General features: G+C 35.1%; 1 protein-coding gene across 2 annotated transcripts in view; it reads right to left on the bottom strand.

Annotated features, from left to right (window-relative positions):
* PIK3C3 (phosphatidylinositol 3-kinase catalytic subunit type 3) overlaps nt 1-14,951 on the bottom strand; it is a 68,849-nt gene that overhangs the window by 36,783 nt on the left and 17,115 nt on the right. For both annotated transcript variants that reach the window (XM_042862364.1, XM_042862365.1), the window contains 10 exons: nt 14,542-14,646; nt 13,961-14,053; nt 13,176-13,361; nt 11,834-11,988; nt 10,910-10,997; nt 9,688-9,755; nt 6,537-6,642; nt 5,610-5,726; nt 2,226-2,357; nt 79-207 (listed from right to left, as the gene is read on the bottom strand). In XM_042862364.1, the coding sequence (XP_042718298.1) occupies nt 79-207; nt 2,226-2,357; nt 5,610-5,726; nt 6,537-6,642; nt 9,688-9,755; nt 10,910-10,997; nt 11,834-11,988; nt 13,176-13,361; nt 13,961-14,053; nt 14,542-14,646 (1,179 nt within the window). The remainder of the gene's footprint in view (nt 1-78; nt 208-2,225; nt 2,358-5,609; nt 5,727-6,536; nt 6,643-9,687; nt 9,756-10,909; nt 10,998-11,833; nt 11,989-13,175; nt 13,362-13,960; nt 14,054-14,541; nt 14,647-14,951) is intronic.

The raw sequence follows: 14,951 nt of genomic DNA, 5'->3' as shown, positions 1-14,951 counted from the left end.
CCATTAACAGTTTTTACCAGTCTTGCTGTTGAGAAGAATCAAGAACTCAGAAATGCCACATAAGACAGTAATCCTTACCTTATCCATAAGTGAAATTATCTGAAGAATAAGTTGATCTTGACGTAAATCATCCCCGTGCTTAAAAATTACAGGATATTTGCTTCCATCTTCTGTCTTGAAGAATAACTGAGCGGGCATTAAAGCACTCTGGAACAGAAAATCCTACTGAGCTGGCTCAAAGCAACATCCACATTAACATCTTGGTACAGTACATTTCTAAAATGTTAATCCATATTTACAACATCATAAGTAAGTGAAATAGGCAAGAATAAGGCATAAGGTATAAAACTGAGTGACATAGAAGTCTCCTTGGTTATTAGCAGCATGGCAGCAAAGACCAGAAGTTCCTTAATGTTCCTCATTACCTGGCAAAAAATAAGCAAATCCAAAACTTCTTAAAGTAGTTACCGACTATTCAGGAATCAATTAGACTATGTCATTCTCAGATATCACAGCTGTGATCTAAGCATGTTATAAAAAATAAAAATAAATTAAATCCCTTCAGTTCTTCACTCTTTAAAGACAAAAAAAATTAGTGAAGTGTAAATGATACACTCCCTAAATGCTACCCCCCAACCCATGCCTGAAGACAAAAGGGCAGAAGGATTCAAATTGTTTGCAGGCATTAATTCCACTCAACATGAAAGCGCTGAGCAAAAGGTCACAACAAAACAAATTTTAACTGACCAGATCAAAAAGACACAATTATAGGATAAACATCAAAGAAATGCTAGAGGCAAGTCATCTTTAAAAATTAACTGCTTCCTTAATCTATTTAGTAAAAGCAAAAGTGCCATTTTACGTTGTCGTTAGTGAAAATCAATTTAATTGTTTGTTGTTTCTTCAGATAAAATGGATTGAAAGGGATCAATTATCGACATGAATAATTTCAACTAGTGCAAATGACCAAGTCGCTTCCCTCAACGCAAAAACAATAAAAACCAAGGACACTGTTTAATATTTTAGCAGCAATACTATATTTTCCACATGGAATACATTTTTTTTAAAGTTCCATAAATCTGCCATGTGATGTCCAAAAGTACCAAAAATTAGTCATTCATCTAGGAGTCCGATTTTTTTCTCATAGAGCAAGATTAGTGATTAAATGGAAATCAGTAACCATTCAGAATCAGGCCAATCAAAGTTATCTCCAATTTAAAAACAAGTTACTTGAGCCTGTAGTGGGAGATGAGTACTCTTCAAAGTAAGGGATACAAAGAAAAAAGTGAGTGGGGTATCAAAGTTGTCAAACATTTTCTGTATTTGGAAAAATGTTTCCCTAAGTTGACAGAAATTAATACATTCCACAATCACCAAACTTTGCAGGTATAAATAAATTTACAGCCTGGTAACATGCTGCAAGAGCAGCTAGAATCTTTTTTCCCTTCTTTAAAATTAGCACTTAAGCTGCTGGTTAGAGGCCTGACCAGTAAAACATATTTAGGTTGACTACATAATTAAAATTAAATTTATAGGGAGGTACTACATTACTGAACACAGGTCCAGGTTAGCATAACCATCCACATTCCAGGTAGCATAAGCAGCAAAACAAAACTAGTCCTTTTAACAGCATACTGACTGTTCAGTAACTACACTAAGGAATAGCCATATAACCACAATCAACAGAACTGGTAAAATTTAATGAGTTATTTATCCTTAGGTTACATGACCTACCAAGCAGTCCATTGCTACAAATGAACAATCATCTTTCTTTCCAGCCCCTAACAAGAGGTTTATTTTAAAAAGGAATACATGCTCATACATATCTTAGGCGACTTGATTTTTGATCATAAATGATATTCCTGCTGACCAGAGACTCATCAAGATTCAGATAAATTCTGAAGCATTGTCAACTTGGGAAGAACATCTCTGGCTGGTGAACCACTTGCATTATTGAAGTTTTGTACAAAAATTTTTACCCTTTTCTAAAGGAGAATACAGCTACTTCATAACATTATCAATCTTTCAAAAGCTGTTTGAACTTGGTGCCTAAAAATACTTCCAGAAAAACAAACAAACAAACAACAAAACTGTTATTCAATCACTTTAAGAACGTGTTACAGTTAGATCTTGCCTTGACTAGGTCAGATCATTTCAACGTTGCAACTGATGTTTCCAAGCTTGGTGGCCATAGTTTGTATTGCATCTATTTAGAGGCCATTTACCTTGAAAAGTGTGGCTTTTTCTGGGATTATTCCTTTAATTTTCACCTGAGGTTCCAGAGGAAGAGGAATAAGTTCCATGTCTGCTAAATTCATCTTTTCATTATCTGCTAGCAATGCCTGAAGCCTCTCATTCTAAAAGAAAAAGAATCAAATGCTTGTTTTTCACTCAAAGCATACTTACTAGGTACACATGAACAATTAAAGTCTTCTTACAGTAGATAAATAATAATTACTAATAAATCACTATTTTTTTCAATTCTTTATGCTTCAAAAAATCAAAGCCGTGTGGTTTAGCTTGAAAAAAAGAACATCTGAGAGAACACTGCCAAAACACTGCACAAGCAGGCAATACATTCCTATGGATTGAAAAAACCTTCAATCTCTTTAGGTGATTATACCTTTCTTACCAGCACATAGCACTACCATAAAATTTCAGAGAAGTTATACAATGCTTAAATGTTTCATTTTCCTCCACAAACATGTCCCAAAGACAGAAAAGATAGTGGAAAAATCACACCGAAAACTCATCTTAAAGAATAATAGTATACATCAGAGGAAAAGAAAATAAATTTCTCCAGGAAATTCCTTGGAGATCCTGCTCCTTCTCCATACCTGTCAAGCTCACCCAGAATTTTAAATTAGAGTGGTGAAGTATCTTAGAAGGTACTTATGACAGAAAATTCTTCTCAAGGCTAACAGTTCTGTTTCATGTAATTATACACTCATCTTACAAAGGAATAGCTTTTTGATTTTTGCTCTTGCAACAAAATAAGTCTTGTTAGCTGAATTTCTTGATTTCTTACACTGGCATAAATTTCATTGCACAAACAAACAAATGAACAAAAAAACTGAAGGTCTGGTAGACACTTTGCAGTAAAGAAGGCTAATGGTATTGGATGCATTAGGCATATTGACCAGAACTCGAGGGAGATGATTGATCCTCTTCAATCAGTATTGATGAGGTTGCACCTGGAGTGCTGTGTCCAGTTCTGGGACCCAAACTACAAGATAAACTTGGGCATAATGGAGAGAGTCACAGTGCCTGGCTTCAGAGAAGGGACAGGGTGGATTTTACTCACGTACAGAAACACATCAAGAGAGGGAGCAACCAAGAGAGCTAGACTCTTTTCAGTGATGCCCAATGCCACAATAAGAAGGAGGAGGGACAAAAATACGAGCATGGGGAGGGTACAACTGAAAGTCAGGAAACACCTGCTCACTGTGAGGAAGAGTGAACAATGGATAATATTGTTTAGAATCCTTGGAGAGTCTCTGCCCTTGGAAATATCAAAAAGCTGTATAGGACTAGCCCTACTAACAAGGGATATGTTTGAGAAATGGGTAAGACAAGTTGACCTACTGAGGTGCCACTGAACCTCAGTCATTGCATGATTCTTGCGTTGCATGACAATTCACAACATCATAAAAATCATCACAACGACCTCTGTTTGCTATGTTCTCATGTCTTCCGTGACTTGTTCTTTCTTGTCATCATCTCATCACCAGCTCTTCATGTTATTCCAACATGTTACTTCTGTCACAGTAACCAGGTCTATAAATATCTAAGGTGTGGGGGGCAGGGTGGCAAGGTCAGACTCTTTTCAGCAGTGTGTGGAGACAGGACAAGGGGAAAAGGCCAGAAACTGGAGCATAGAAACTTCTGCACAGATGTGTGCAAGAACTTCTTTATGGTGAGGGTGACGGAGCACTGGAACAGGCTGCTCAGGGAGGTTGTGGAGTCTCCTTCTCTGGAGATATTCAAGACCTGCTTGGACACCTACCTGTGCGACCTGGTGTAGGGAACCTGCTTTGGCAGGGGGGTTGGACTCGATGATCTCCGGAGCTCCCTTCCAATCCTTACGATTCTGTGATTCTGTGATTCTGATATCCAACCTTAACCTTCCCTCCTTGAGCTTAAAATCATTCCGCCTTGTCCTATCAATATCTACCCTTGTAAAAAGTATATATTTGTTCTAGTATAAAGGAAAATGATAAACACTGAATTTTTGAATAAAGAAATATTTTTTCTTACTTCATTATTTTGCATTTCAAATGTGCATTTCTTAAGGAAAAAAAAATTGCTAAATGAAAAACAAAAACCACAACATTTTCCCATCAAAATATGATGGATGAAATGCCTTACAAAACAAACAATATAGTAAAGGAAAACATATATGAAAAATATATAATAATCACAGTGAACTCAGCATTTCAGTTTCAGTATGCTTTGATGGCATTACACCTACTTACCCTTGATCTTTGTGAGGAATCTTTCCTTATTTGTTGGATTACTTGAGAGAAATCTTTTGATCTAAATACCTGTCCATTCTAATCAGATGTCTATCATATTATGACTGTGAAGAGGAAAGAGACTGTGAAGAGAAAAAAGGGACCTGGGAGTGTTGGTTGATGCTCGGCTGAACACGAGCCAACAGTGTGCAATACCCTTTGCTGGAGAGCAAACTTGGAAGATGAATCCCAGTTTAGCAGAAGTAAATGGTGAGACTGGGAAATGCTATAGAAAAATTGCAATTACGGCATCCGGGCCTGCATTAGAAATATTGTGGCCAGCAGGACTAGGAAGTTAATCCCCCGGTACTCAGCACTGGTGAGGTCGCACCTTGAGCACTGTGTTCAGTTTTGGGCCCCTCACTACGAAAAAGACATTGAGGCCCTCGAACTTGTCCTGAGAAGGGCAACAAAATTGGTGAGGGGTCTGGAACACAAGTCTTATGAGAGCGGCTGAGGGAGCTGGGATTGTTCAGTCTGGAGAAGAGGAGGTCAGAGGAGACCTCATTGCACTCTACAACTTCCTCATTCATCCTTATTCATCACAACAAGGGAGGTTGTGATGAGGAGGGGTTTGGCCTCTTCTCCCAGGCAATAAACAAGACCCGAAGACATGGCCACAAGTTGTACTAGAGGAGGTTTAGGTTAGACATGAGGAAAAACTTTTTCTCTCAGAGAGTGGTCAGGCACTGGAATGGACTGCCCAGGGAGGTGGTGGAATCACCGACCCTGGGGGTGTTCAAGGAAAGACTGGATGTTGCGTTGAGGGACATGGTTTAGTAGGAGCTATTGGGAATAGGTGAACGGTTGGACTGGGTGATCTTTTAGGTCTTTTCCAACCTTAGTGATTCTATGATTCTATGATTCTAACCTGAGACTTTTCTGAGGGGGCTCTTTTTTCCACCTTTGAAGTTTGAGAGCACTTTATAACCTTGACCCATCTAATATTCTCCTATGTTTAAAATTAGCTGAAATTATGTAACAGTTGTGTAACATCTGTCCTGTAACATCTCAGTGCTAAGAATTTTTCATTAAAAGCTGACATTCATGCTGTTAATTTCTACCCAGAGATAAGTTTTCCAATCTCTTATTTACCTTTTTCTTACGATTTCCACTTTCACGCTGCACTGCTTTCATTACATGAACCAGCCGATCCACAAATGTCTGCTGAGCTGCCAGTAATGAACGCATAACCCTGACAGACTTATCACCCTAAGTGAATTAAAAAAAAAAAAAAAAAATTAGCTTTTTGTTCCCTAATTATCTCATCTAGAAATTATTCTTGTGATCTTAGACTTTTGGACTTTAAGAAGTGAACGAAAATCAATTTCTTTTTAATTCAGAAGATATTTTCTGTAAAATACAATCAAAATTACTGCATCTGACAATTAATTATTTAACTTACCAGCATATTTTGATTTGCATCAATAATTTTAGTTGTGAACAATCATGCATGACAAACTTATTCACACAACAAGTTAGTAAGAGCAAGCACATAGAACATTCTCCAGAGCCTAAGAGTCAGATTCAAAAAGCATTTGTAAAATGGAAATAAAAAACATAAGACACATTAAAATTGGGAAAGACCATGTATGTACTAAAAAAAAATTATACACTACAATTCATAAAAACATTTTATTTTGTTTTTGCTTTTTCCCCTACATAACTCTCTGCTGAAGGCAAATAGAACTACTCTTCTTCTGAGTTTTTAGGACAGGCTACTTGACTCAATTTCAACTGCAAAAGAAATAACTGACTGCTTATACAAGGCAAAGGATTTTAGAATCAGCATGTTACTAATGGAAGCAAGAAATAAGACAAGAGGACAATTTTCAATAATTCTCCTTTACTTTTTTTTGGTAGCCTCTTTATAGTTTACCACAAACACTGAAAATTCAAGTAAAGTGGAAGTTTTCTAGATAACTGACACAACAAAGTGTCATTTTCCTAGACATGTATTTTTTTATTATTATTATTATTTTTACAAAATGACTAACAAAAAACACCGTGTTAAGGCATTACCTTTAGCAAAGCTTGACTAAATCTTCTCATCACATTTAGGTACATTTCGTGAGTCTTTGGGTCCCTCTGCTGAGTGTCTTGGTCTTCACATTCCACAATTACATACCTGCAGTATAAAAAACCTCAAGTTAGTGCAGCCCTGTACTGTATGTCTGGACCTGAAAACAAATTCATTCTTGAATGAGATAACAGATGAGCTCTCCGATTCATAATTACAAACTTCCACTTGAATTACAATGGCCTATCAACATTTCTGAGGTGCTTTGCTACTGCAAACATCTCGTCTCTTAAACAGGACAAGACAGAAATGATAAAATATTCCAAGCAAGCACTGTAAGTGCTGCCAACCTCTACAGTCCAGGCATAATGCAAGCTTTGGATTCAAGTATACATTAAAAAATCCCATCTGTTTCCTATCAGCAAAAGTAAAAGAAAGCATACTGATCCTGAAGTAGCAAACTCTACATTTCAAATCAAGTTCTTCTAAAATTATGATATTGGAACAAAATTAAATAGGATAATTTCAGATGGTTGTCCTGTAACTGTCTGTATTTTACTCTGATATAATAATTAGCAATTTGGTACATTTTGTGTTTCTTTCTATTCATAGCACTGACAAGCAACCACTGCTGTGCACAAAAGATCCTTTCTGTTTAAGAAAATATTTCCTAAGTTTTATCCAGAAAAAAAAAAGAAACCCACTATATATATTTAAAAAAGAAAGAAAAAAAAAAAAAGAGATGAAACAGCCTCTTCTCAAATATAGTAGTGTTTGAAGTGACTACGTACTCATTGTGTTTCTTCCCCTCTATAGGTGACTTTTCATATGGGTAGGGGGCTTTCTGTGAATAAGCAATGCTATTTTCAGTGTCCTTTACAACTTCAGGTAATGTTCAAGAATGCTAAGCACACTATATGGGTTGTTTTTGTTGTTGTTGCTGCACACTTCAGTTTTACACTGATTTCAGATCAGCTTTAATATGGTAGAACATAAATGACAAAATACCCTGTACTCTATTTACTCTATTTTTTTATACTCTTAACTAAAAAGGAGAAGAAAGGAAATTGCCTGCGAACAGCTCAAGTCAAAAACAACTCCCTTGCTGTACACAAACTTCCTCCCTCCTAAGAAGGTGCAGTCAGAAAGGTATATAATCAGTTCAAAAGCAGTTACAGGTATCCATGATTCTCATCTGTACAGAAAGTCATATTGATAGAAGAATTTCATTGTAGTTTCAGTTTATTTTTTTAAAATTTCTATCTGCATAAACTAATTTTGAATTTTCTTGTTCACACTGACATAAGAACTCCGCGTTTAAAAATTGCATGTGTTGAATTTGACTACTTTTATTTACAAATAAATATAAAAATTAAGGAATATGCAAAGCATTCAATGCATATTCTCCAAATGGAAGTTACTTCCAAAGCTTTTTTTCTTATACTGGCTTACACTGTTACATTCCTACAGTGACAAAATTAGATTGCAATGGTATGATCATAAACACAAAGATCTTCAGTCTGTGCAATGAAACTTAAAAGGAAAATTGGATGTAATAAACTGAAATATGTAATTATCATCTTCATTTGCTAAAACAAACAAAAAACTAGACAACTTCTCAAAACTATTATAAAAAACTTGAGTAGGTGTCTCATATGCCCACACAGGGAAAAGTAAAGCAGTGAATTTTGTAGGCACAGTTAAAGTACAGTGATAGGAGAGCTTTAAAGCAAGTGAATGAGCAAGGAGGTTTAATTTTCGACAGCTAATAAACTTTTCCATTATTTTAGGTGCACACTGTGTCTGGATAGCTGAAACAAGCAGCTGATCAGCAACCAACTGGAGTTTTGGCTACATCAGCTCAAACAGTGACTTCAACATTTATATTCTGTCACTGAAAAATTGAGATGTCTGGAAGGAAAACAATGAACAAATTGACTTTGTGGTGTTTTCTCTACTTTTTTGTGCATTTTTTTTTTTCCTGTTTTTGTTCTTGCTATCCAGCGACAAAAACTTCTGAGCTTTGGCCACTTAAACATTCTAGAGGCTGAGATGTTGCCAAAATGTCAAGGCACAGCTTATGTCAGCATGATAGGAACTAGCTAATCTACCAACATTTGTTTTAATGAAGAATGTTTACTTAGGTCAAACATTTGGCTTCCACCCACATTAATGCATTATACCTATAATTTAGCCATTTCAATTTAATTGCATCTTTTTTATGGTGACAAGCATCAATTTCGGCCAGCACAATAAAAGTACATATGCTAAGGAACTACTTAAGCCAGGCATTTACATGTGATGAAAAAATAAAACAAAGAAATTTACTAAATCATTCTTGGGGAGGTTACGATACTTAAAAACACCATGTTTTTACTATACAAAATACTCAATTTATAATTAGCACTTGCTAATGCGATAAGTATTTATTAAATACATCTAAAAGAATAGAAATCATAACCATTACATTTGGCTAAAATCAGAAGTACAATGTTCTCCACTATAAAATGCGTGCCTTGTGTACATCTGTGCACACAGAAACATATACACACTTGTGAATTATCCTGTCTTAATATTAAAATAGAGCTGTACGCTACATCTGCAAATGATTATTCCATTAGGTACATCAGAAACCCAGATGACTAGTTTAAGAATTTAGTTTAGCTCTTGAATTGCTTTAGTGAGACAAGATCTTACCTCTTCATTATCTAGATGAACAATTCATAACTAAATTTATCCCATAAGAAAGTATACATCTACAATGACTTTTTGTTTGTGATCACAACATAGGCACAAATCAAATCTAAAATAATTATGTTAGCACAAAAAAAATTAGTGCTTTATGAACCTTTGTGAAGTTCACTCTTGTTTGAGAAACTTTACTCATTGCAGAAGATGAGCTTTCTTACCTACCACCATATACAAATCGTATGACAACGTAAAAATGTCTGGTTTCAGTATTTTTTTCTTAAATGCTGTACCTACTGTTTGTGTACATGCCCCTTACTGAATACTGTGTTCAGATATATGTTGTTTCAAATGCACCACTTCATCCTGACAGCAACAGAGACTCTCAAGTTCAAAACAAGTTATCTTTTCCTTCACATCCCTCCGGGATTTCAATTACACTCTGAAACACAGTTTACTACATACCAGTATAAGTAGTTTGCCAACGTAGAATTTTTGCATGCTCGTGATATCAAGAATGTACAAAGATCTTGCTGTGAGGGATTTAAGAAAAGTAGAATTACATAACAAAAGAATTCTGAATGCATCAGTAAAATTTAGTTAAGGAAAAATAACAAATAATGCACAGACTTAAGAGATCCCTTCCCTTCTAAAGGTTGAACCCAACTCATCCTACAATGAAGTTATTTTTAATTTTTACTTTGAACAATCTGAGCAGTAAGCTGTAAGTAAAAAAAGCCTACTGAAGTAGCATATTTACCAACTAAAGATCTTCAGTATTAACTTTTTATGTAAAATGCTTTACACTTGCCTCCTATGCAATTTTCCAAGCGTGAGATTCAAGCCTAAGGTGGTAGATTTGCTACCCAGTTTGCATCAAGAACTAACGCTCATCAATATGTTCTCAGTCTTCATTCTAATGAATGAATCTGTAGAGTTCACTGAGCATTTAGCTACTTATCCAAGCTATAATAGTCCAAGAAAAAATCTGCATATCCTTGTTCATATGCTTCATTTGAGGATTATTTTCTATTCAGTTCTGAGACCCAAAAAGACAAATTTGTGAAAAGGATTTGTGAAATCTGGAATTTTTGTTCAGATATCAACCAACTATACATCAGGAAAAAATTAAATTTCCCCAAATTGTTTTCACTACCTTTCCCTCCTTGTAGTCCCATTTTTGTTGATCAATTCCTACTTTAAACAGAAGAGCAAAATCCTTGATGGATATAAATCAGCATAGTGTCCTTAGGCTCATAAGGAAGAAAAAATGCCAGCTTGGCTAAAGGAGGAACACACTGCAGATATTAAAAGCATTTGGATAACTGTTTTCCATTATAAACAGAGCTTCAGTACAGCTCAAACACAATCACATGATTGTCAGTATCTAATCAGCATGTATAGTCATTGCAGTTGTCTTATACTTAAAAGAGTCATTTGCTATCCTGACCAATTCAATGCTCGGCTCCCTCCAGACTTGGACTAATGTAACCAGAAACTCACATAAGCTGCTGCTTTGTTTGTTTGTTTTTGTATTTAATTCATGTTTATATTATTAGAACATTTAAGTATTCTGCAAAGTACAAAAGAAAAATCCAAACACACACACACACACACACACAGAAAAGCAGAAAGTCTACAACAAAGCTTCAAACATCACAATTGCAACATAAAACACTTGACTTACATCAAGGTTCTCATTGTCTGCAGGTTCCTTCATTTTTGAAGTTAGAGGTGGTGAGGAGACAGATGGAATAGGAGTCATGATCTGGGAACTACACAAAGGAGAGCATGTAATTGCCATGATTTAAAGTTCTTTCTTGGGGAACAGGAAATGTGCAAGGAAGTAGCAATGCATTTGACTTCCACAAAACAATAAACTCAGAAAATTGTAAAGGAAGTATTTTCTATATAAATTCTTTACATTTACTAGCAAGTAAATAATCAAAATTCTGTTCCAGAACAAATGGAATGGCAGCTTTAATCACTACTGCTCCTGAAAATATCAAACATCTGTGCCCAGTTGTTAAACAACTTATGGTCATGCAGGACATTCAGTCACATCAATCTTACTGTTTTCTTTCAGCTTCCATAAAAAATAAACAGACAACCACAAGAATTTAGCAAATTCATGTTTTCAGTATAAGCTTTTTAAAAATGTTTTTGATGAAGTTGCTAAAACACAACACCTGCAAACCCTCAAATCTGGAATGCAATCACATGCAGTAGACAAATCCAGTGTTTGCTAAGTAAAATTATTATACAGTAAATTCACCTAAGTAAAAGGAAGTAATCAAAGTCCTCTATTAATGTCTAAGTGTCACTGCAGCACGCATCCCAGTATATTTACTTTACAGATCTGCAGTAAGATCAGTGAAAAGGAGTATATTTATAATATGGAGAGTATACATTAGTGACACAAGTGGAAAACTTGAGATTTGTCTGTTAATTTGTCTGTTAAACAAATTAGTTTGTGACTTAATGACATGTTCAGCCCTACTCTTGGACTGCAATTAATAGAATGTATGCCCCCAGCAGCTCCTCCACGTTCACTGGATTCTCCCTGCAAATTCTTTCAAAATTCTTTTTATTGAAAATCTTAGCTTTTTACCTGTCTATTTCTGTACCATTAGTTCCAGATGTTGTCATGCTTTCTGACATTGAACCTTGACTATCCCTCTTGCTAGGTTCCAGTCCATTTTTTATGTCATCAAAGTTTTCATATTTCAATGCCTGGACTAGCTGCAGTAGGTACATTAGTAAATCCTCATGAAGGGGGAAAAAAAAAGAAAAGAAAATTAATTCACAGGATCAGTCAAAGCTGCCTAGATTTCAGAATCTAGAAAAGAACAGAAAAACTTGGTCAGTAAAATGGAATAGTATTTCAACAGCAATACACAACAGAAGAACTGGTGTAGGATGTGGACTCAGACTCCCAAAAGGTAAGAGTTACTACATCACTACTTCTTCGTTACACAAAGTGTTAATTAACTAATTCTTTCAGGGTATTTTAAATTATTTTTAAATTAAATATTTAATTTAATTATTATTATGTATAGTAAAAGTATTAATTATTATTATGCTTTTAAAGCACACTTAAGCTGCCCTACTTGCTTCGAGTGTTCACAAAATACATTTTAGTTCACAGCTTCTAGGAATGAAACAAAATCTGGACCACAGTACCAAGAAACAATCTTTCCTCCTCTTTTCTGTACAGTTTTTTTTTTTCTTTTATCCTTAGTAATGAATAAGTGCATCTGATGTATGACTAAAACATAGAATTTTAATTACTAGCTCTTCATAATTCGTTTTCTCTACTACTCAGTTTTCTGAGTAGGATTTAAACATTTTGTGAAAAGTACACTTCACAGACAAAGCAGTACAACCTTGGAAACTGAAGAGGGATTTCTAAGATTACAGAAGAGAGCATTCCCAATTTTAATTCCAACTGATTACCAAGAATTTGAGATCTCCAATAGTATATTCACAGTATTTTATTTTTCACTGTTGAATGTAAATAATTACAATTTAAACTGACCAGCATCTATAAAGCTTGACTTACAATTCACAGCTCATCACTCTAATCAATATAAAATTGGAAATACCTTTTTTCTACAGATGTTTATCTACTCATTTTCTTCATAAAGTATATGATGATGTACTGCTTTAACATCCAAGGCAGCTGGAAACCTTTTAGTTTACTTCTATGAATGTTAACGTTCAAAATTTACAATGGGTTTGAGGGGAGAACACTTGTTTCAACTTGGAGAAAAAAAAAAACTACCACTGACTGTTCACACTAATACAATTACCAATACTGTGAATTTCCTTCCAAAAAGAGCCCAACAACAGCATTTCCATCACTATTATTTACTTAAACGTCTTTGAAGGTAAGAAGCACCTGCTAAAAATCCTCTGTGCTCCACGTTCTGAGATGAGAGAACAGTGAATACCTCATCATCAGCCTGCTGAAGTCTAGCAACAGCATATCGTCGAACTGTTGGATTTGTGAAGTGAGATGATAGAAGTTCTAAGGAGTCCTCCACATCCATTGGTTTCCACTTGCCCAGTAGCTCCAGCGCTTGCTTTGCCTCTTGTGGAAGGTCCCAGTTAACACATTTCAAGAATTTTGTCAAGGCCTGGAAAGAAAGATCAAACAAATCTATTTAAGAATTAATGTCTAGATTTGAACTATATTTACATGAGCACAGATCCAAGAAGATGTACTGACATATGACAATATAGCGTGGAACTGTTTTAATACATCTTGAAAATCTGGAGCTATCTTTAAGTAAAAAGTGAAGTCATTGGTTACTGCTCTACCACCATCATCAATACATAAAAGTAGTCACCATTAGATTGCTATTTATTTAATGCACTTTGTTTTTTTGGTGTGCTGCTATATATTCTGGTAGTACATAATATTAACTCTTTACTAAAAAGGGATGGACAAGCTATTTCTATTTATTTCTCTTTGCTGACAAAGAAAATAAAAATATCACCACTAGCACTTTAAACTGTCATTCTGGCTTTATACAAAAACTACTGCAATAAAAGCTAGATTCTATGATTTAAAGAGACTTTGATTTTTAAAATCAGTGACTTCAGAGAAAGTTAAAATCGTCTTAATTAGCTACTAAGACACTTAAAAGTCTGTATCTTCAAGGGAAGAACAGTAAAAGCAGTGTCAGATGAAACATTGATTGCACTAATAACCCTCTCAAGTACTTCAGCTTACCTTCTCCTGGTTAGTAAGGTAATATCTGAATTTCCAAACTAGATCCTGTTCCTCGTATGTTAGCTGTTTTGTTGGTGGGTAACTCACAATGATCTATTAGACAAATAGAAAGTCAGTTCAAAAAACATGAGCATGCATAAGCACTAAGTTAACGGAATATACTGTGATGAAACAAAACACTGATGACACAAAAATAGGTAGGAAAAAAAAAGTTTTCAACAACATAAAGTCCTCATGTTGTCACGGTGATGCTTCTTAGTTACAAGGTTGAAGGAACCGGCAATGCAGGCAAACAGAAGCAGTTACAACTCCCATCAACAGCGAGGTATGTGCACAACATGTGTTATGAAACCCTCAAAACAGAAGTAATACGTTTTTCTTAAAAGATAAAATTACAAAGCTGAATGTATTTCTGTTTATTTCTGACTTGGACTCACCTAATTACTTGTGGGACACACCTACTGATTTTTCTTCATTGATGATTTTTTTCAAAATTAAACATTTCATTTAAATTCTCAACACATATTAATAGTGAACAACATAAAATAACTTTGAATTTAATCATGATATGATTGACTTACATTAAGCTGATCTCGAGTAGCCGCATTGGGCTTCAGATCATGATCAGAAGGTCCACTTCTTAAACTTCGAGCAAGCTTGTGATGTTTGCTTTCTACTAAGTTCTCCTAAACACAGAGGGTAAGTCAATATACATAAATACTTCAACTCTAGAGAAAATTAGTATTGAAACCACCTAGCAAAAACTCTCCAGCATGTTGAATAATGCATGACAATTAAAATTCACATCTAAAAAATACAGCATCTTCTGGATTGTTTTTTGTCATCACTGCAGTTTTTACTAGATATTCCTTCAACAATATGCCCTTTAACCCCGTAAAAGAGAAGAAGGCTGTAGGGATTTGAATTTATTTTTATGTATTTATTGTACTTCACACAACTTACAAGCCTTATTTTGCCTTTTGGTGAATTG

This window comes from Lagopus leucura, unplaced genomic scaffold, assembly GCF_019238085.1.
Source record: "Lagopus leucura isolate 7727_CA_CO unplaced genomic scaffold, USGS_WTPT01 Super-Scaffold_650, whole genome shotgun sequence".
In the NCBI taxonomy this organism is placed as follows: Eukaryota; Metazoa; Chordata; class Aves; order Galliformes; family Phasianidae; genus Lagopus; species Lagopus leucura.
The sequence above is the reverse complement of the archived record's forward strand: the minus strand, read 5'-3'. Positions and strand labels throughout refer to the sequence as shown.